Genomic DNA, 21,077 nt, shown 5'->3' on the forward strand with positions numbered 1-21,077 from the left:
GCATCAGACGCTGTGCTGAGCGGTATTGCGCCCCCTGGCGGCCCGGCGGGGAGCAGCGCGGTCCCGACTGAAAGCAGGGAGGTGGGAACGTTCCGTCATAGCACGGCTGGGTTGGAAGGGACATCAAAGATCGCCTCGATCCAAGACCCTGTCGCGGGCAAAGTTGCCAACCACTAAATCATGCACACCTCTCCTGGACGTCCCCTCCTTAATTTAAAGCCGTTCCCCCTTGTCCTATTACATAGACGAGCCCGACGCTCCTCCCCATATCCTGCTCCCGTTTCCATCCCTATTCCTGTCCCCATCCCACTACTGCCCTGCAGGGTCACACGAGGTCCCACGCTGCCCCTTGCACTTCATCGCTTTATTTTCACTCTGCCGTGCTACAGCCAGGAGGGTCCCGCTGCTGGGGGGTGCCCAATGCCACCTCCCCCAGGCCCCTCTCCCGCTCAATACAGTCTTTAAAACTTTTAATATAAAGTTTAAGTTCATTATTCTCGATCCTGAGAAACATTTCGTCCGTTTACGGAGCTGTCGCTGTAAACAAAGCACCACAGGCACCAAGCCTGCACCCCAGCACAGGGCCAGGCGGGGGGGAAAGGAGGTGGCCGTGCTCCCCAAGGGGTGTTGGCGGGGGTCTCCCATTTCGGGATGGGCTCCTGCCGTGCTGCTCTCCTTTGGGAGCAAATCCCCTGCGCTGGGAACGGCCTCAATGGCATCAAAGTGAGGAACAGATGTTCCGAAACCAACCTTGGCGATGCCACCGCCCCGGTGCCTGGCCGCGTGCTACACGTTGTCATTAAAAAAATTAAAATACAGATATCCCAAAGGAAGAAATAACCCCCCCCCGATGCACCCTGACACTCCTTCCCACCCAAACCCCCCAGCATTGCTCCCTTGACACAAGGTAAACTTAAAAAAGAAGACGTCTAACGGCAGCTCCCTCTGGGCACCTCCTGGCATCGGTGCCCATTCCCGGAGCTCAGAGCGTGCCGTGGCCGCGGGATCCAAGGGCGAACCACCCCATCTTCTCCTGTGCCAAATCGAGGTCCTGCAGACGGATGCCGACCTCCCCAAGGAGAATGTTCTCCCAAAAGCCTTCCTCGCTCAGCACGCTCAGCCGCAGCTCCCGTTGCTGCAGGTCACCCCGAGGCACCCCATCGTAGACCAGCTGTGGGGACAGAGTGGGGCAGAACCTCAACCACGGACTCCAACTGTCCCCCCATCATCTCCATCCTCATCTCCGCCCCCATCACCACTCCCACCCCCCATCCCCACCCCCAAACATCATCACCCCCGTTGCCACTGCCATCCCCATTCTAATCCCCATCGCCAATCCCCATACCATCTCATTGTAGGTAGGGTTGCAGGTTTTCCGGGCCACTTTGGTTTTCCTCTTAGTGGTTTTCTGGGGGTCAGGCAGCAGGTAGGTCTTGACGTAGGGGTCAGGGTCATTACCATCCTGGAGGGGCTGCTGCAGAACACAGCATGGGGCACCCTGTGAGCCTGGCAGTGGGGCTGGATCCCGTCCCCATCACCGCCAGGACACTGCGCACCTACCAGCCCCCGGATGTGCATCACCATGATGAAGAGCTTGTTGTTCTTGTAGGAGATGGAGAGCTTCACCTCCCCGCCGACCTTCCCCAGGGGACGAGCCCATGTGGTGTCTGGAGAGGAGGAGGAGGGACAGGGGAGGGGAGCAGGAGGGACACGGAAGGGCCCCGGATAGGATATGGGGCTCACCCCAGCCCACCTACCTGCCGGCTTTGGGGCCGGGTTGGTACCGGCTGCCTTCTCATCTCTGGGCAGTGGGTGGAAAAAGGTATAGATGAGGTCACACTGCAAGGCAAGGAGGGGCTGTTACCAGTGCTTCACATGCCACGTTTGTCCCATTGCCGCCCAAGTTATCTTCACCAACACCCCCAGCCCACCCTCCCAGGGTCCCCCAGCCCCGCACCTCGGCCACCTCAGGGGCAGCGTGGATGAGATGCCAGATGTAGCCATTGAGTTCTTCTTTCCTCCTCTCAGCCACTGCCTCTCCTCGTGACCGGCCGATAATGAACCTGCTGGGGAAGCTGTCAAAGGGCACAGACACTCAGTGACCCTGCAGGGCACTGGAAGCCCTGGTGCCAGGTGTCTGGGGGTACCTGGGCAGCAGCGAGGAGGGGAAGAGCAGGCGCAGCTTGTTGTGCAACTCCTGGAACTCCTCAAAGGTGCGCTGCACAAAGGTCACCTCGCTCGGGCTCTCCCGTTTCACCTTCACCACGTAGGTCTGCAGGGAGATGGGGCTGTGATACAGGATGGAGGCAACAGGATGCCCCACACCCAGCCGTGTCAGGGATTCAGGGATAAAGAACGCTTCAGGACAGAGCGAGTTGTTCCTCTGCCCATCTCCTCGGGCTGTCCTCAGCCGTCCCAACTCACGTAGCCCTTGCTGGGGTTGAAGACCCTCTCATGGCGGCAGAGGAAGACATCGCAGATCCGGCCGGACGTCTTGATGGTGTGTGTGCGGGGGGCAAAGGAGAGGGTTGGGCGGGCATCAGAGCCTGTGAACTTCATCTGTGCCAGGTTGTGGATGAAGAAGTTGAGCTTGGTGGCCACACTGCCCAGGCTGGACTCAATCAACCTGCAACGAGGCCACGTGTTAGCATGGAGGCACTTGGCTGAGAAGCGGCTGGTGGCCGTGCCTCTCTCTTGGGGGTCACCAACCCACATCCTATACCTGGTGAAGTAGGTGGTGGCATCAGCGTCAGTGTCCTGTGGCCTTAGTGCATCGTAGACATATTTGAGGTCCTCCAGGTCGGAAAGTTCAGGGATGCCACAGGACAGCATCTGGGCAGCGAGGTGAGGGTGGGTGGTGAGATGAGGACGCATCCCCCAGCCACCCCATGGCCCTTCTGAGTGTCCCCAGGTCCTCACCAGCCCCAGCAGGTTGAGGAAGAGATGGGTGTGCTTGCGGATCAGGTTATAGGCCTGGCAGCACAGATCGACGAAGTCGTGGAAGCGGCTAGAGGGCTTGTCCCCACCATTGATGACGTATGCCATGTCGGAGGTGAAGACAAACGGTGCCCGGTCCCTGCGTTGGAGGCACAGAGTGAGAACAGAGGCACGAGGAGAGGAACTTCACCCATAAAATCAGGAGGAACCCCAGTGTTAAGGAACCACAACCCCATGTGGACAATTGCAGCGAGAAGGAAGGTGAAATCAGAAGCATTCCTCACCTCTTGATGTTGCCAAACATCTGAGCGTGGCCCAGGAACCTGCCAAAATCGATGTGAAACATGTGGCCGGTGGTCTTGAGCATGATGTTGTCGTTGTGCCGGTCGCAGATCCCCAGCACGTAGGTGGCCACACAGCAGCCAGCGCAGGAGTAGATGAAGTTCTCCACAGCCTGGAAAGGATGGAGAGATAGGGAAATGCGGGGCAGCTCATCTGTGCTGCTCCCCCATGAGATGTATATCGTCTCTGGAGAGGTGGACATGCAGAGCAGGGACTCTGCCAGGCTGCTCCTCACCTTCTCATACTCATCCTCCTCGGGGTTGTGTTTCTGCAGCCAGTCAGCCAGTGGTCTGTCCTTAAAGGATCCCGTCACGCCGTGCTCCACCTGGATTTTCCGTAGGGTCTCGGCGTTGGGGATCATCTCCACCATGCCTGGAAGCCGAGACAGCAAGGTGAGACCTGTCCTTCCCACCTGGGGAGCATCAAGATCCCAGCACCCTTCATTGCCAACCTTGATGTGACCGTCTACAAAGTCATGCTCCTACACACAGTCTGGAGGGATCAAACCCAACAGTGGCTCACAGCAACCCATGGTGGCTTCTCTCTATAAACCCCCAGGGCGTCTCATGCTATTGCCAATCTGAGAGCATCACAGCTTGGTGACTGATGCCCTGATGCTGGGTTACCTCGTCCACGACCCGTGGAGAAGCAGCGGAAGATGACCATGCGCATGTCCAGCCCCTCCTGCACCCAGATTTTGTTCATGATCCGGATCATCTGCAGTGTCAGCATGTCCTGCCGCAGATCATCGCCACACTGCAAGCCAGTAGGGAGCCATCAGACCAAGGATGCCAGGGGAAGAGCATCCCGCTGGGAATGGAGATGCTGTGCTGTGATTTGGGCAGTGCTGAGAGGATGAACTCACCTTGAAGATGACCCGGATATTTTCTCCAAGGGGATCGACGTTTTGGAAGGAGAGCTTCAGCGGGACGGCGTTGGAGTTGAAATAGGAACAGTCCTGGCACCGGGGAAAGAAAAGGCAGCTCATCAGGGATAGGTGGCTCCGGGTGGGTGATGACACCCCAAGCCCAGCACTCACCCGGGGCACTATCCCCTTCACCAGCAGGCTGGGGCTGAGCGGCAGCCGGCACGACCCGTTAGCCTTGAAAAACTGCTTCACCTCCTCCAGCCCCTCACGCAGGATGCCCTGTGGGGAGGGACGTTGGGTGGCTGAGACCTGCCTGGATCCTGTAAGACCCCACAGAGCCCAACACCTACCTGGCGTGAGGATGGAGCAGCATCCCGCACTTGTTGGGCCAGCCTGGCCAATGTGTTGACCAGCAGGCACTGCCGGTCAAACTCCTCCCGCAGCCCCTTCCCGCAGCAGCACAGCAGAGCTGCCAACAGGTACTGGTAGCGGATGCTGAACTGGGAATCTTTCAGGCCATCCTTCAGCAGCCTGCCCGCAGCACAAGCATTGTGGGGTCAGTCACATCCTGGAGCCACCCAGCCCGCTCTTGGTCCCCTCAGACTCACCAGAAGAAATAGTGGGTGATTTTCAGGTCGCAGATCGCTCGCTTCATGAGGAAGCGCACCAGTGGGCTGTCCAGGTAGCATTCATATTTCAAAGCCTGGATTAGGGGAAGAGAGGATAGTTCTGGGGTGCAGGAGGACCAGCACATGCCCCAAGCTGTGTTCTGATCCAAGCACGTGCCCAATGCTGCACCCCTATCCTGGCATGTATTCCATTTACATCATCAACCCAGCGCACATCCACTGCTACATCCCAATCCTAGTCATCCTGCAGCACCCCCATCCCAGTATGCGTATCACATTGCATCTCAGAACACATCCCATGCAGCACCTCCATCCCAGCACACACCTGGACCAGCTGGGGCAGGTAATCCAGCAGCTCCGTGTCAGAGATGGAGTCGATCCACTGCACGGCCGTCCTCCTCACCTCCTGGTCCGGGAACCTACATAGGGTAATTTGTCACAGGGACAGCATAACCCCCATGGGATGGCCACCATAGGGCCCTTCCCCCTTAGCCCCCACCAAGGACATGGCACCAATGGGGTTGGATGCTCCACCAAGCGGGTATGGAAGCCCACAACCTGCAGCACACGCTGCCCCATCCATGTCCACGCAACAGAGACTTACGTGGCGTGAAGGAGCCCCAGGGCATCCTGGTGGCTCATGTAGGTCCACTGGCTCAGCAGGGCGTAGATGTCAGGCAGGCAGGCCCATTCCCAGCTGGGTGCACTGGCCAGCAGCATGGGCAGTGAGCCGGGTGCTGCGTGGCAGTAGTAGCGCTTCTCCCACAGCCGTTTGCGGTCCGCATCTGTCAACCTGCAGCAGCAGGCAAGTGGGGATGGCAAAGACTGGGCACAGGGTACCGCTCCGACCCCACCACGCATAGATAAAACCCTCCACAACCTTAAGAGAGCCAATGGATGGGGCTGTGCCATGCTGCATGATGCTGGGTGCTCCCCTGGTCCCAGGGACACCCATCACAGAGGTGACAGAGCTGCCGCAGGGACCCCACACCAGCTTGCCTGGCCTTGCACCCAGATGTTTTGCAGGCAAAATTAGTGCTGTCACTGGGTCCTGGAGGGGTGGCTGTCAGTAGGGACACATCCACCACTGCTGCCATGCTCTGTGGATCCAGGCACGGCTGCTGACACCCGATCCTCCCTGTTTATAGCATCGGCAGACGCCGGCCGGCTCAGCAGCACTGAGCAGCGCAGCTCTGCTAAACCCCAAACTCATCCTCCAGCCCCAGCTGCTTCCCCAGACCAGCTGCTGGAGGCAGGATCAGGCCCCCAGATGCCCCCTGTGCATGCCAGCCAATTCTTGGGAGAGCTCAGCTGAGACCCCCCCCAAGGAAGGACGACGCTGATTCCCTCCATTGCTCACCAATAGAGCGATTTCTTCTGCATCGCCTCCCGCAGCCTGCGCTGGTCCTCCTCACCCAGGCTGCCAAATTCGTACTTGGGGCTCACCTCGGCCGCCAGCGGGCTCACGAACTTCACGTCGAAAGCAGAGGTGGGGAAATCGATCTGGGACAAAGGGTGGGTGAGTGAGCAGTGCCTCGGCGCCCCTCCGGTGCCCCACTGCTGGGACCCACCTGCAGGATGACGCTGTCGGGCTGGTTGAAGTTGGGGGCACTCGATCTGGCTCTGGAGTTGTCCTGGGTTGCCGGCCACAAGCCCAAAAGCTTTCTCCCGCAGGTCAGAACCCTGGAGGAGAAAGGGGAGGCTGTTTGGAGGGGCTGCTCCGCCGGGGTTAGGGTGGCACCACTGAGTCCCCACACTGAGCCCTGGGGGACCCTCACAGCCCACCCTGGGGTGCCCGTGGTGGTTGGATGCCCTACGCACTGCCTGAAGTTGAAGAGCGGAGTGGTGACCCAGCCCAGGGCCTCAGGGACCCGCCGCTGCCTGTTGGTGTCAGAGGAGTTCCCCGGGGGGGGGACGGGCACGGCGAAGAGCGTGACGCTGAGCAGCGTCTCCCGAGGCAATCGGTTCACCTGGACGGGGAAGCAGATCCTGCAAGAGAGCAGTCAGAGCCCCACGGCACGGGTCAGCCCCAGCCCCCCACCTCGGAATGCCAACAGAGCTCAGCAAATGCCTTTGCTGCTGGCTCCGGAGGTGCCACGTGCACCCTGACGTCATGGGCATACCCCCCCATGTTAGATAGAGCCAGCTGCTCCCACGCCCCTGCTTTGTCCTGGGTAGGGGACGGGGGGACACTGCACACTGACCTCTTCCCAGCTTCTCCCTGTCACTGTGGGGGTCCTCAAGGAGCTCAGGGCATCCTGCCCACAGGGTGGGCAAGGGATGGGAGAGATGGGCAGAGGGAATGACTGCCACTGGGCACACGTCCTTCAGGGGCACAGGCACCTTCTAAAATTATCCCGTTCCCATCCCCACCTCTTTGCATGCCAGCCTCCCTGCCTGCTCCCAGGGCTATTTTGGGAGCAGATCCCCTTTCCCGGGTGCAAACAGGAGGTGGGGGACTGGCGCCACGGGCAGCTGCTATTCCTGGGGATGACATAAGAGCTTCCATAACCCAAAAATTGGGGAGAGGCACAGAGAGGAACTGCTGGAGGAGACAGTACGGCTGGGGACGGCACCGGGTACCCATGCCCACCCCACGGCCAGGGTGCTGCCTTACTGCTGGTCCCATATGATGAGGTGGAAAAGGTACTTGTAGACGTGGGCCTTTCTGGTGTGCAGGGGGCGGCACAGCTCCTTACCACCGTGTGTGATGGAGCAAGAGAGGTAGAAATCTTCATAGCTGCAAGGGGAGAAGAAAAAGAAAGGGGAAAAGAAATGTGAGCGGGGGGAGCAGCCACAGCTCTGAGGGTGCTTGGGGTTCACTTATCCAAAGGGAAAACCTCACAGCAGTGGGGTTGGGAAGAGGGGGGGGACAAGGAGGCTTGGATCTATTCCCATGGCCGGCCACACTCTAATGAAGCCCCTCCACAAGTGGCTCGCCTTCCCCAGCTTTGCACAAGGGGGGTGGATACAGAGCCAGCAGCCCCTGCCCTTCCCATCCCCATCACCATATGGCATCGTGCATACCGTCACACGGGGGGCTGCAGGGGGGGGGCCCTGCCATGTGGCAGGTGCCGAGCGACAATCCGGGGAGGGCTGCGGGGCTCTGGAGGTCAGGGGATGTCGGCATTTCCCAGGCTACCGCCTTTGTTCGGAGCCAGTCACCAGGGGGAATACATTAAAGGCAGGACAAAGGCGAGGGGTCCCCGGCGGGGCGGCTGCAGCCGACGCTGCTGCCTCACACACCCTCCCTGCGGTGGGCTCCTGGACTGCCATCGTCTCCCCTGAGTGGGGCTGAGAGCGGGCACGGGCATCGGGGCCATCTGTCACATCGCCAGGGAGGCTGTGAGCCTGGGAGTGATGCTGGAGCCTTGGGGATTTGTGTGGTTGGAGAGGGAGAGCAGCACGGAGCCCGTGCCATCCGCCTGCACCATGCAAGCATCGCTCACTGCACACCAGACGTGGCTCATAATTCTGTCCTTAAGGAACCTTGGGGTGGGTTAGTTTTCATGCTGAATATTTAGCAGCCTAGAGATGGAACCAATGCGTCTGAGCCCCAGGACATGCAGGTGGAGGCTGAGCAAGGTTCCTGTGGCCGCCCTACCTGGCAGCCCAGGTGATGGGGATGCGGTGCGTGGCATAAACGGTGAAGGAGAGTGGGCAGGAGAGCAGGCGAGCCTCCTGCACCACGCCGTGCTCCCGGCTCCATTGCACAGCTGTCTGGAAGTCAGCATTGAAGGTGCTGCAGTAAAGCCCCACCAGGTCCAGGATGGCAGCCGTCAGGCTCTCCACGATCCTCTCTGCGGGGGAGAAAGGAGAGGAGTGACACGGAGCTGCCCCAGACCTGCAGTCCTGCTCCATAGGGTGGCCCATAGGGGCTGGGATGCTGGGGGGATCCTGGGCAGGGCTCTGCTCTGGGGCATGAGGAGGAATTGCAGGCTCCCACTTTGCTGAGCTGATGGGGAGGAACAACAGGCATGGCCTCCTGAAACCCTCCTTTCTTAAGAAGGGTTTCAAACCCATTTTCGGCCTTAATAATTGAGGAGGAGGGGTTTGAAGATTAAAAGCACCAAGAACTTCAGCCCAGAAAGGGAGGAGGAGAATTGAAATACCTCGATTTTCCCTCTTGGCCAGAACATTTGGATCCTGCAGAGGAAAAAAGAAAAGAAACCACAAGAGCAATATCAGCATGAGCCCCGTGCATCGCTGTGGCTGGGAGCAGCTCTCCAAGCCAGCAGCTTTACGTAAGCAGCCGGGGTGAGCACCAAGGTCCCAGCCCTTCAGCTGCTGCCTGCTCCCAGCTATTGAGGAATTTTCCACGTGGTGTGAAGGAAAGGAGTGAATGGGATCAGCCTGCAAACAGGGCTTTCCCTCTGCAACCACCCCTGGTCTCCTCAGCCCTTACCTTCTGGATTTTGGGCTGCATGCGGGAGGGACAGGGGGGCATCTGGTTGAGGGCTGTTGTGATTTCCTGCGACTCAACGGCAGCCAGGGCGTTGCAGATGGCCATGACCGACTGGATCACCCTCTCTGCCTTCAGTGGGAAGTCTCCCTGTGGGGAAGAGGGAGGATGAGCAGAGCCCAGAGCCAGGGCAAAGCAGAGCTCAGGTCTTTTTCAGGGGAGGCTGCAGCAACAGGGCACAGCGCAGGGAGCAACATCTGCACCCTCCTGTGCTTAAGTGAACACCAAGGAGAGGAATAAATGTTGCCATCAGTCCTTATAGCAGCCCCTCAGCCTGCCACACACCATACACCGTGAGTGCATCAGCCTGTGCCTCAGTTTCCTCCCATTTCCCAGCCCTTCTCTGAAGCACCCTTAGAGCCCCATCACAAGTGGAAAAAGTCCACAGCAAATGCTGCTGGGGTCCAGAGAAAAATGGGACCCCAGTCTCTTGTGGCAGTGCTGTCCTCTTGGGTGTGTGGCAGCCCCCAGGGATGGGGTGGATCTGTGCAGGAGCACAGAGGGATGGCTCCCCGAGGAGAAGAAGCTGCACCCCCAAAAGCACTCACCTCAGCTGCCAGGAATGCATCCACCTCGTTGTGGAAGGTGTCAAAGAGGAGACTCAGGGCCTGCCTGGGGGACAGAGAGCAGAGCTCAGCCCTGTGAGGAGGGTGGACAGCACGGGGTTGTGCTTTCCAGTTCCCCATTACCTGCTGATGGTCTGCTTGATAGGCCTCTCCTGTAGGTGGATGTAGTGGTTGAGGGTGGAGGGGCTTTGATCATCGCTGGCCTGGAGGAGGAGAGAGGCTGTGCCATGTGCTGTGCCATCCCTCCTGCTCCTCTTCTCACCCCCCTCAGCAGGCTGATACAGGGCTGGGAGCTCCAACGCTTGAGCTTGCACCTGGCATCAGCTAACCCCTAACCCAGCAAAGCATCCCTGGGGGCAGTGGGGATGCAGGATCAGGGCAGGATCCCTGTGCAGGCATTCAGGGTGATCCCTGTGCTGGCACCCACCGTCCGGGCCAGGTCGCTGCGCACCGCCTTCCTCCTCATCAGCTGCAGGCGGATGTCGATGTCAAATTTCCTGCAGTGCTGGATGTATTCATGGCTCCCTAATGCGTGCTTGCTGTGGGGACACAGACAACAGGATCATTGCATGGCCCTTCTCCACCTGCTGAGGACAGGCTGGGGGAAAATCCCCTAAATCCAACCCTATGCTAACAGCCGGTGGCTGAGCACGGCCAGGGTTTGGCTGCGCTTCCTTTGCCTGCAGAACATTTCACTGAGTTGCTGTGCTAGGAAAGCCTTAAGAATATACTATTGTTTTTCCTCCTTCCTCTGTGCCCTCCATAAAGCTGTGGCCAGCCCTGCTGGGAGCAGGCATGGAAGAGGCTGGCTGAAAGCCTGGCACCCTGGGCTTCTGCAGAATGGGGAAGCCCCACATTAGGGTGCATGGAGCTTGCCGTACAGCCCTGCTTTCTTTGCCAGCTTCAGAGTAGAATGAACCAATTCAGCCCTCGCTGTCACCACTGGGCACAGTGCCGCAGGGCGGGCAGCACATCTGCAGGCTCAATGGCAGGATGGAGTTGCAATGGCAGGATGCAGGGGGGTGGGGGTGGGGGGGCTGCAAGGGATGGGGACACGGAGCCCCAATCACTGCGTGGCCATCGTCACTGGGCCCTGCCCTGCTGCAGGAGGATGGGGAGGAGGCACAGCAGGAAGCCTGGCTCGGGCAGCAATGGGCCCTTATCACACAGGGCCAGCATCCTGAGCACCCCGCCTCGGGATGCAAACATCCCCCGGGATGCTCAGCCCAGCCCTGCCTTTCTCCTGCACCTAACAAATGTAAGTTGGCAGAATGCATCAGCAGCTCGGGCTGCTTTGGAGAGCTTGAGTGCCCAACTGGCTCTGCATGGAGGGTTTTGGCACTTCCAGCATCTCCTCTGCTGGGGGAAGATGTGGAAAGAAAAGGCCGACAATGAAAGGGCTTTATTTCCCAGGGCTTTCTCAAAGAGGGCTGTGAGAGATACAGGAGCTGCTCACTGGGGACGGGCTGTACTGCTCCCAGCCCAGGATGCCTGGGATACCAGGGAGGGCAACGCAGCTGCGACTGCTTTCCAAATGGAGAAATTAGATAGAAATGAGAGGATTCACTTTAAATCACCCAGAAATCCTCCAGCAGAGCCCAGGATGGACTCACAGCCCCACCTGTCTGCCTGAGCAGCATCCATCCTTGAAAGCCCTGCCTTCCTCTTTAAAGTGCAGGCTGTAAAAAGATGGCAAAGCACCATCCTTTTGTTTGGTGCAAGTCCCATTTTTCCAGCAGCAACTGCTTCTAGTTAAGCCTCATTAGAGAAAACAGAGAACATGTTGCTGACAACAACAGCATTTACAGAAGGGAAAAACCCAACAACTGAAACGCTGTGGGTACCGAGGGGCAATGCAACTGCTGTGTGCAAGCAACCCTGCTGCATCCATGCACACAAATGCACACATACACACACGTGTGTATGCACAGCCATGCACAAAAGCACATATGTACATACATATGCTGGGCTCTGCACCCTCTTTGCCAGTGCTGTGCAGCCTATCCCGTGCTGAACAATTCCCAGCTGCCCCCTTAGGGCCTAAAAGTGCAGCTCTTGGACTCCATGGCAAAGCTCCCATGATTTGAAGCAGCAGGGCCAGGCTGTGGGGCTGCTGTCCAAGAAGAGCTGGAGCTGATTTGCTGCAGGCAGTCCTGGGAAGCACTGCGTGTGCCCATGAGTGCATGGCTGCTGCTGCCTCCACGCTGCACCTCGCTCTGGATGGAGCTTTCCCCAGCCATCAGACCCAGAACTGCAGCTTTCCTGCAATGAAAGCAGTGCTGGGGGGCACCAACAAGTTGGGGGGAGCGTGCAAAGGGCTCTGTATGCTCCCAGCTGTAGCAGGAAAATGAAAACTATCCCCTTTCTCCCTGCTTTGCAATGCAGGATGTTTCTGAGGCGCCCCAAACCTCTGCCACCTCACTTGGAAATGGTGCTCCCACCCCATCCTGCAATTGAAAAAACAAGCTAAGGGAGTGACAAGACCGTTATTAATGCTCTCCCAAAAAGCTTTTTTGGCAGCTCCACGGTCTTCAGGCCCTTCCCCAGGCTGCAGGCTTGTGAGGCACATCTGACTTGTATCCTGCCTGAGGAAGGATGCTCCCAACGTGCTGATCTTGGCAAAAGCACTGCAGTGGCTCAGGAGGCAGGGATTGACCCTGGCCATCCACCCGCATGAGCCGACAAGAGACGCACAGTGCTCGCTGCTTTCCCCTCTCCACCACTCACTTTTGCAAGAATTCCTCCAGGCCACAGAGCTTGAGCACAAAATCCTCAACATCAACGGTGTGCAGCTCGTCGTGCGTGTAGCACAGCGTCTGGTAGATGAGCAGATCCACAGTGGAGGAGCCTATGGGGACAGGGAGCAGAGCTGAGCATCCCCAAGCTGGCACTGCCCCAGAACCCTTCCAACTCCCCCCCCTTGGCATTGCTGGGGGGCTCTCCCCACTTTGCAGCCCACTTACAGTCGCAGGTGAAGGTGAGGGGCTCCCGCAGGCTGTCACATAGCACTGTCACCTTCAAGCTGATGCCGTGCCCCAGGTGCTCAGGGCTGAGGCTGACTGCACTCCACACGAAGCCAGTCAGGGAATAGTCCTGGGGGCTGGAGCTGGACCGCAGCCTGCAGGCAAGGGGCAGGCTGAGGGGTGGCTTTCTATTTCCCCCTCCAAATGCCTCCATTTGGGGAGATCTCACAGAGCATGGCAGCCCCAAGCAAGGGCTTGGAGTGCAGCAAGGGATGGCTCATACAAGTCCGTGGTACTCACACATCCAGCATATGGCAGAAAGCAGCCACCTCCTCGTCCCTCTCCTCTGACACCTCAAAGAGCTCATAGCCATTGGCTAAGGAGCGTGGCCTGGGTGGGACCTGTGGGTAGAGCATGAGCCCATCAGCAACACCCAGGTGCTTCGTGCTTCCCTCATCCCACCTTGCTTCTGCATAGCTCAGGAGATTCATCCTGCCCAGCCGTGCAGATGGACTCCAGGATGCCAAGGGACCAACCCTGGGACAGTGGGGACTTCAGCAGAGCCAGGCTCCCCCCGCTCATGGGGGTCCCCAAGCCTCCATCGCTCTTCTGCAGCAAACAATGGCCCCGCTGTCAGAGCAATTAACCCAGCCAGCAGCTAACGGGAGGCAGAGAAAGGCAGAGAACACAGCAGCCACTAAAGACAATTTTAATGCCCTTTTATAATTGGTTTCTGGCAGCGAGGAAGCTGAGGGTGACTTACATGGCCCCCACCAGCTGCACCGCTCACCCACCACAGAGCAGGGACCCGGGGGGAGCTGAGTTTGGGGGGAACAAGCCCACAGCAGCCCCCCATCATTCGCTCCCAAGGCTTCTCGGGGCACAACAGGGCTGGGAGTGAGGCGAGGAGATGGGACACAACCATAACTCACCCTGTTGCCATCTGTGAGGAGAGAAAACAGCCCCTTACCGGGTCAGCAGAGATCCTGCGGTTCTTGTTGGGTGCCACATTCTTCCTGTTGCCAAACCGGGAGACGTAGGTCCGTGGGGGGACCTGAGGGGGCATAGTTTTGCTCCGTGCCACCGGTTTACCACTCGATTCCTTCTCAAAGATGCTCCTGCCTTCCTTCCAGCTGCGGGCAGCTTCCCGCAGCACCTGGGACTCGTAGGTGGACTTCAGGTTGAGGCAGGTGATGGCATCGTTGATGCCCTCATAGTCAGCCAGGCCATAGGGATCCTCCTCGGAGATGCGGCGGGCGAGCAGCTTGCCACGGGGCTGCTCATGGGCTGAGAAGACATTGACGTCCCTGGGCTGGGGTCCTTTGGAGGACGGCGGGGATCCCTTCCCCAGGCGCCGGCTGCCTTCGGGGTGGCTCCACACGGAGTTCCGGGGGGGCAGCGGCGGCGGGGAGAGCTTTTTGGGGGATCCCCCATTGCTGTCAAGAACTGAAGTGCCATTTAAAGGCTCCCCGAGAAAGTCCCCTTCAGAACCATCGAAGATGTAGAGGTAGTCCCCGGCCAGCGGGGTCTTCAGCCAGGCCGGACCCTCTGTGCTGGTGGGTGCAGCATTGGGCTGTGCTGGGGGCATGGGGAGGGTTGGCGTCAGCCCCTCAGGCGCTGCGTTATTGCAGAGCGCAGGGTCAGAGCCGGACAGAACACGCGTCGCTTTGATCCCGGTGCACCCATGGGTGTTTTCAGGCTCATCCCACGAGATGAGGGGCGGCTCGGGACGCTGCTTGGCCCGGCTCTCCTCCTTGTCCTGCCGCAGGCGCGACAGCGCGTCGTATTCCATCTGCAGGGCCTCGGCCAGCGCCAGCTCCTTGCGGCTGATGCCCACCGACTCCAGGGACTTCCAGTGCTCTCCATTGCCACGCGTGGCAGACATCGCTCTGGGATCGCTTCCTAACCGCGCTCAGGGATCAGGAGGAAGGCATGCTGCACCGCCGGCCACCTGGGCAGAGGGGAAAGGCAAGGGTGAAGGGCTTGGTGAGCTCGTTAAGGACCTAACGAGAGAGCCGAGAGAGCCGTGGCCATGGGCGTGCGCCCAGGGGTCAGTTTGGAACGGAGGAGCCCATCAAGGGCTGGAGGTACGGCCCTTCCTCCCTGCAAACACAGAAAGCTTCAGGAGCTCGGAAGTGCGGTGGCTTAAGTGAAGATTTGGCAGCCCCCAGGCAGGGGTGGAAGGGCTGCTCGGCCCCACAGCTGTGGGGCTGTTGCTGGATTTCCCCGAAGACAAAATAAGGCGGACAAAATAAGACAGTGAGAGGGGAAGGCAGCGCGGCCGACGTCTGGGGCTGACTCAACACGTAACCCCGCTGCCCACACGGGCTTCACAGCTGCACGGGGCCCTACAAGCTCACCGCATGGCTTTGAGCTCCCTGGTAGCCATGGGAGCATCGCTGTGTTGGGAAAAACATGGCCTCCACCAGCAAAAACGTCGGGAACAGAAGGGAAGAGCGGAGAGAGAAGAGTGAAGGAGGAAGGAAGGGGTGTCTGCAACTCCTGCCTTGCCTCCCACGGGGTACTTATTTGGTTGGCATCACGCATGGGCAGTGAGGCAGAACCCCCCCAGCCTGCCTTGAGGGCTCTGCCCAGCACACGCTGCTTTCTGCCCACCCCAAGTCCCCAGGGTCCCACGTGTAGCCCCAAACAGCTGCCAGCTCCCACTGCTATTCCCTCTGTGCCCACCTACCCGAGAGGCTTCAGGGAACAAGAAACACGGCCCAACCCTCCCAGATGAACCCAGCGAGTTCATCTAAGCCCCCCCACATCCCCATCAAAGCCCCAGGGAGGTGTTCAGAGCCGTCTGCTGTGCATTAGCAGGGATGCTGATACATCCCCCGGGGCCCCCAGCATTGCACAGCCTCCAAACCCAGCGATTTTGCAGAACTCAGCTGTATGCAGAGAGATGGAAAAGCCTGATTTGAAACCACCTTTCTGGCCCGGATCACGATATCAAAACCGCAACGACCGCAGAGCAGAGAACCCAGAGATGGCTGCTCTTCCTGGCCAGGAATCACCCTTCAAGGAAGGATTACCTCCTTTTCCCTGCCCAGCAAAATAAATCGTGAAGTGGATGTTAAACAGAGAAGTGGAGTGAGCCCAAAGGCCCTGGAGACGCTCAGCACTTGACATATCCGGAGCTGAGAGCCAGCTTGGTGTTTTCTTGCTCCATCCAGGGCTCATGAGACTCAGCGAGGGACAGACATGGGGTCTGCCGTGAGCACAGCAGCCCAGGACATCCAAACTGCCCCCAGAGCCCTGAGCCACTTGGCCTTAAATGGACCAGATGGCTGCTAATGAGCCCAGCCCAGGCTTTGCCTGCTGCAAACACATTTCTTCCCAAAGACAGCAGGGACTCGACCCTCAGCGTGAGCCCCAGCATGAAGCTGGCTGCACACCTCACTGAAATAAGCTTTGTTGAGCTGTCTAAACTGCAGGGAGTCAGACCGGAGGTGGGACCTTTCCCCAGCACTTTGGTCCCTTTTGGCAGCCATGGATTCTTCCTGGAAAACCAGAAATCCCAAAAGCTGGCAGTGCTGGAAGCTGAACAAAGCAAATCTGCTTGAAACCCCAAAGCAATAAAATAAACTTTTTTTTTCCTTCTTATCTTTTGTTTGTGGCTGACAAAGCTGCAAACCCATCCTCATCTCCAAGAGGAGCACCCACAGCAGGCAAAGCAGCCCCAAAGCGATGATCCCCATCCTAGGGCAGCAGGAGCACGGCGATGCAAACCCACACGAAGGAGCCCCAGACAGCTGCTCCACACTGGGGTTTGCTATGGGGCCGTTCCCACTGCATGCCTCCTCCACCCTGCAGTTATTAGAGAAAAAATTACACAGGGCTGAGAGCTGCGGATGAGGACTCAGCCAGGGGACTCCAGAGACAGAACTGAATTCCAGAGATGCAGACGAGTGGGTTTTTTTTCCTTCTTCCTCTTTACAATACCATTACTCATCATATAGGGATAATTTTCTGACTTTAAATTTCCTGGCTTTTGCCATGGTCACGTCAGCCTCGGGAGAGCATTCGGCTGCGTCCCACCTTTCGGAGAAAGGCTTTGCTGTGCTGAGTTCCTCCAGCACGTGGAGCAGCCCAGGAAGGGAAAGCACTTGTCCAGGGAAACCCGCAGCCCCGTGGTGGTTTAACAGGATTTTCTACATATTTTGCAGCAGTCAGGGAGATTGCAGCCTTGTGGGGAACCACACGCAGACACCACATCCCTCGTTTTCCTGCCAGGAGCTGCAGCCCTTTGCGCTGTCACGGCAGCAGAGAAGAGGGACATTTCCCCACCCGAGTGCCCCAAACCCACCTTCCCTCCAGTTCTGAGATACACAACATGTCTGCATCCCACACCTCCAACATCTGCAACCCCCAGCTGTGCCCAGGGGTTCCCCACCTCCTTATACCTGCATCCCCAAAGCACTGGCTGATGCTTTTTGTCTCTGGAGCTCACGAGCTCTCTGCATTGCTCCCCTGCCCCCGTACCACAGGGACAATCTGAGTCCTCATGCAAAGAGCTGAGCATCAGGGTGGGAGGAGGGCGAGGAGATGGAGGTGCAGGGTGGGCCAGCGCTCTCCCACCCTCCCTCCCTTCCCCCTCACAAGCAGCTGCACGGGGAGCAGATCGAAATGGCTGAAGCATTTGGGAAGACATCAAACAGCTGAGGGCGAGGAAGCAAAGCGAGCCCTGGAGGGGCACTTTGCTGGGTGTGGGAGCTGGGGGATGGAGGTTATGCCTATCAAGAGGAGACAATCCCTGACCATTTATAATCCGGCAGAGGGAGGAGCAGCAGTGAGGAGGATAAAGCATCAAGCTTCACCTCTGGGGCTGCAGGTCCATCCATCCTGTGCTGCTCCCACTGCATGGGGCCAGGGCCGTGTTCCCAGCATGTTACAAGCTGACAAATCTTCCAGGATGTCCAGGAGCTGCAGTGGCAAGGATGCTCCCATATCCAAAACCAGCCCCACGCAGCTCCTAAACGGGGCTGTGTCCCTCTTTGGCTCCAGCACTCCAGAGCATGCAGGTCCCAGCCCTTCCTGCACTGAAACTAACTCTGCTCTCAATTCTCTTCCTCTCCAAAATGGAAGTGGGAGCTGTGGGAGCTCCCAGCAAAGCAATGACCAAGGGAAGCTCGCTGGCTTGGTCCCCCAGGTTGTGTTTTGTGGGATTTTGTTCCCAGGTTGGAGCTGCAGTTCCAGAAATGAAACTTACTCTAAAATCTGGTCACCTAAAACCGAAACCCTGAGCGCGTCATTCCTGGAGCCACACTCAGCAGCACCAAAACACACCAATAACCAGCGAAACCGACCTGATTCCTCCCTAAAACCGACCCCAACAGACGCTTTGCACTTGCTCCAATTGTTTTCCTCTGGAGCTCCACGTTCTCCCCATGCAGCTCTGCACACAGTCCTGCACGCGCCGAGCCCAGCAAACGCCCTGAAAACAAACAACGCCATTTGCTCCCAACCTGTTGCCTTACAGCACAAGGAGTTTTTCTTCCTCTTTAGGCCCATGCATCTCCTATTAATAGCAGAGCAGAGCCCGGCGCAGTGCAAGCTCTCTGGAGGAGGCAGGATGTGAAGTGCTCTGATGCCAAATGCTCTTCAAGCATTTTGCTACGCATTTCCACCCTCGGGAGGAAATCCTGCCTGGGGAAGATGGGTCAGGTTCAGGATGGGAAAACCCCTGACCTGGGGCAGCAGAAGGAGGGAGACCTGCCCAGGATCCAGCCCACACCCAGGGACAGCAGAGGGGACAGCAGAGGGGACAGCAGAGGGATGTCACAGCCTTGCAGTGAGGTGTGACAGCCACACACCCACACAGGAAAGCTGAACTTCGCCCAGCATCTGGTAGTAAAAGCACAGGGGACACAGGAAGGGACACAGCTGGGACGTTTCTGCAGAGCCACTCACCACTTCTATCCTCTGCTCCCCGGCCCCAGGTGCATCTGTGTCACACCCAGGGCTGGGGATTCTGAATTACTCAGCCCTCCCTCCTCCAGCACCCGGCACCCAAACCCAGGGCCGGGTTCTGTCTGTGCTCAGCATCCGCAGGGGATGCTCGTGGTGTGGGTGCACGGCTTCTATGCAAATCTCAGCTTCCTCAGTTCCCTCCAAGCAGGGGTTGTTACATATATTCATACATAAATCCACCCTGTATAGCCCACAGTGGAAAGCACAGCAGTCCCAGGCTCAGTGACCCTCAGTGTCCTCACACTACCAGCCCAGCATCTCACTGCGAGGTGCTGGAAGCTGCAGCTGCCCCTGCTTTGCAAAGGGACCACGAGCTGCATCTTCAGTTCCTGCAGCCACAGCGTTCCCCACCATCCAGAGGACACACAGCACTTTGGCTCCAGCACTTTGGCTGTGCCACCTCCCGGCTCTCTCCATGGGGATGCCAGCAGATCCAGCCCCGTGATCGGAACCGGTTCCTTGCATCGCTCAGATTTACATCTCATGGGATTAAGACACAGCCATGCATGCCAGTCAGGCGTGCCCCGCTCCTCCCCAGCACCAAAGAACACGGAAACGCCTGGCTCGGGATGAGGAGGTGGCTGCAGCCTCACCCCCAGGGTGCTGGCAGCGGCTGCACATCGCGGTGTGCATCCAGGCAACGCACAGCGTGCACTCACACTGCAGCACGCGAGGATGGAGAGGCGGCTCCTTGCTCCCCGCAGCTCCAGCTTTCATATTTCAGGCTCCGTATATTTCGGGTGGTGCTGCTGAAATGCGGTGGGGCTGCACCTGGCTGGGGGCCTTGAGATCTGAGCAGCCCATTTCCCTCACCCCATCGCACTTCACGCCATGCTTACCCTCCCGATTTAGGAGGAGAAGATTGATTTTTTCTGCTAGTTCACCCCAGCCCAGATCCTGTGAACAATTGCATTCGTGCTTGGCATATACACATGAATAGCTGCGGTTAAGTCAATACATCTCCTTCGCTTAGGGGCAATAGCTCACATTTCTCTGGAGTTTACTGTTAAATACACACATGAACATATCTGCAAGTTCAGGATCCAGGAGCAGAAAGCATCCAGGCTGCATCAAGCCTGAGAAGCACCTCCAGCCCCGTGTGCTGCCCAGAGCCCATGGCTGCACCGTGGGAAGGGCTGAGCCTGCCCTCCAGCCCTGCCTGTCCCCGTCCCCATCCCCATCCTTTGGGGGGACACTTTGACATCACGGCCGAGCACACGGAGCCCAGCGCCGCCTCTCCCCACCTGGCAACTTCGCAATCCGATGGGCACCGTTCCATTGTTCTGCAACGCACCCCACACAACTCCCCCCCTCACGGCACACTTTAAGGACGGGACCCCAGCCCCGTTGCACCCCCCTCTTACCTCGCGGTCCTTCGGGCGCTGCCAGGAGCCGGACCGCCTCCCCGCAGCGCTGCACCGAACAGCGCGGATCAACGCCGCGAAGCGTTGAAAAACCCGGAGCGAGCAGCTAAAAACCTCGGGACCGGCCTCCTCCCGCCGACCCCCAAATCCCACCGCTCTCGTATGCGTGCCTTCGGTTCCAGCTCTGCACCGCAGCCCTACCTGCTCCGAGCAGACCCGGCGGGCAGCGCGGGGCCGCGCCGCGGCGGCGGCGGCTGCGGGCGGAGGGAGCGCGGCGGCGGCGGCGGCGGCGGCGGAGGCGGCGGACAATGGAGGGGCGCAGCGCGGCGCGGAGTGGCGCCATCTCCCGGAGATCCGCAGTAGTGCACGGAGTGGGGCCGGGGGCGGCCCCAGCGATGCGTTCAGCCCGAGGGATGGAGGGGATGCGAGGCTCGCACTGCGCTCTTTCTCCCCCCGCCTCTTCCAGTCCAAAAGCACCGTCTCCATTGGGTGCGTGTCTGCAGAAAGGGGTGAGAGCACCCCGTAAGCCACGGTGGATGGGACTGAGAGTGGGAGGTGGGTGGTGGGTGGCCCGCAGTGTCCCCAGCAAAGGGATCAGAGCACACAGGAGCATCTGCACATGGTGGGTTGGTGTGAGAAGCATCGCGGCCGGAGCTGTGGTTTGGGTTTGCCGCTAATTGGCACTCACTGTCACTGCGTGTGGATTGGGGTTGGTGGTAGCACAGGGTGACTCTGGGCTCTGTTTCCTGGGAAATCTCAGTCATGGAGTCATAGGGGTTGAATACCAGTCAGTCAGGCCAATCCCTCTTCTATCTCAGGTTCCCTAGAGTAGGAAATCCCAAGGATAAAGGAGGTTGTGTTGGCATTCTCTGTGCCATTTTGTGAGCGAAGCTGGGCCCTAATGGGGAAATCAAACTTTGCAAAACCGCACCCCCTGATGGCGTTCGTCACCCACCGCAGCGACACGCCA

At 58.7% G+C, this 21,077-nt stretch overlaps 1 protein-coding gene across 5 annotated transcripts; it reads right to left on the reverse strand.

Annotated features, from left to right (window-relative positions):
• Positions 1–453: 453 nt before the first annotated feature.
• On the reverse strand, positions 454–20,382 carry PIK3C2B (phosphatidylinositol-4-phosphate 3-kinase catalytic subunit type 2 beta). 5 transcript variants are annotated; one of them, XM_048926161.1, is made up of 33 exons: positions 20,309–20,382; positions 13,738–14,718; positions 13,068–13,168; positions 12,768–12,922; positions 12,532–12,652; positions 10,232–10,343; positions 9,928–10,007; positions 9,787–9,850; positions 9,182–9,328; positions 8,889–8,922; positions 8,381–8,576; positions 7,394–7,516; positions 6,598–6,765; positions 6,348–6,459; positions 6,137–6,279; positions 5,381–5,569; positions 5,102–5,195; positions 4,756–4,850; positions 4,498–4,678; positions 4,319–4,426; positions 4,145–4,237; positions 3,906–4,035; positions 3,515–3,651; positions 3,222–3,391; positions 2,920–3,076; positions 2,723–2,832; positions 2,425–2,626; positions 2,148–2,272; positions 1,958–2,075; positions 1,758–1,839; positions 1,561–1,667; positions 1,346–1,474; positions 454–1,171 (listed from the first exon to the last, which is right to left on the reverse strand). In XM_048926161.1, the coding sequence occupies exons 2-33, from the start codon at positions 14,650–14,652 to the stop codon at positions 983–985; spliced, it is 4,887 nt and encodes a 1,628-aa protein (XP_048782118.1). In that variant the 5' UTR covers positions 14,653–14,718; positions 20,309–20,382; the 3' UTR covers positions 454–982. The 5 variants fall into 5 exon arrangements, with proteins under 5 accessions (XP_048782118.1, XP_048782117.1, XP_048782120.1 ...); XM_048926160.1 differs by lacking the exon at positions 20,309–20,382 and adding an exon at positions 20,108–20,296; XM_048926163.1 differs by lacking the exon at positions 20,309–20,382 and adding an exon at positions 18,684–19,114.
• Between the last annotated feature and the right edge of the window lie 695 nt (positions 20,383–21,077).

The sequence above is a fragment of the Lagopus muta genome, chromosome 24 (assembly GCF_023343835.1).
Source record: "Lagopus muta isolate bLagMut1 chromosome 24, bLagMut1 primary, whole genome shotgun sequence".
In the NCBI taxonomy this organism is placed as follows: domain Eukaryota; kingdom Metazoa; phylum Chordata; class Aves; order Galliformes; family Phasianidae; genus Lagopus; species Lagopus muta.

What these genes read in the sequence shown, in the direction of transcription:
- PIK3C2B (XM_048926161.1), bottom strand. Translation starts at nt 14,652, where the DNA reads ATGTCTGCCACGCGTGGCAATGGAGAGCACTGGAAGTCCCTGGAGTCG. An exon ending in GCAGCGACCTGGCCCGGACG is followed by an intron (nt 10,008 to 10,231) that starts GTGGGTGCCAGC and finishes CTCCTCCTCCAG; the next exon opens with GCCAGCGATGATCAAAGCCC. An exon ending in ACCTGCCCCAGCTGGTCCAG is followed by an intron (nt 4,851 to 5,101) that starts GTGTGTGCTGGG and finishes CCCCTAATCCAG; the next exon opens with GCTTTGAAATATGAATGCTA.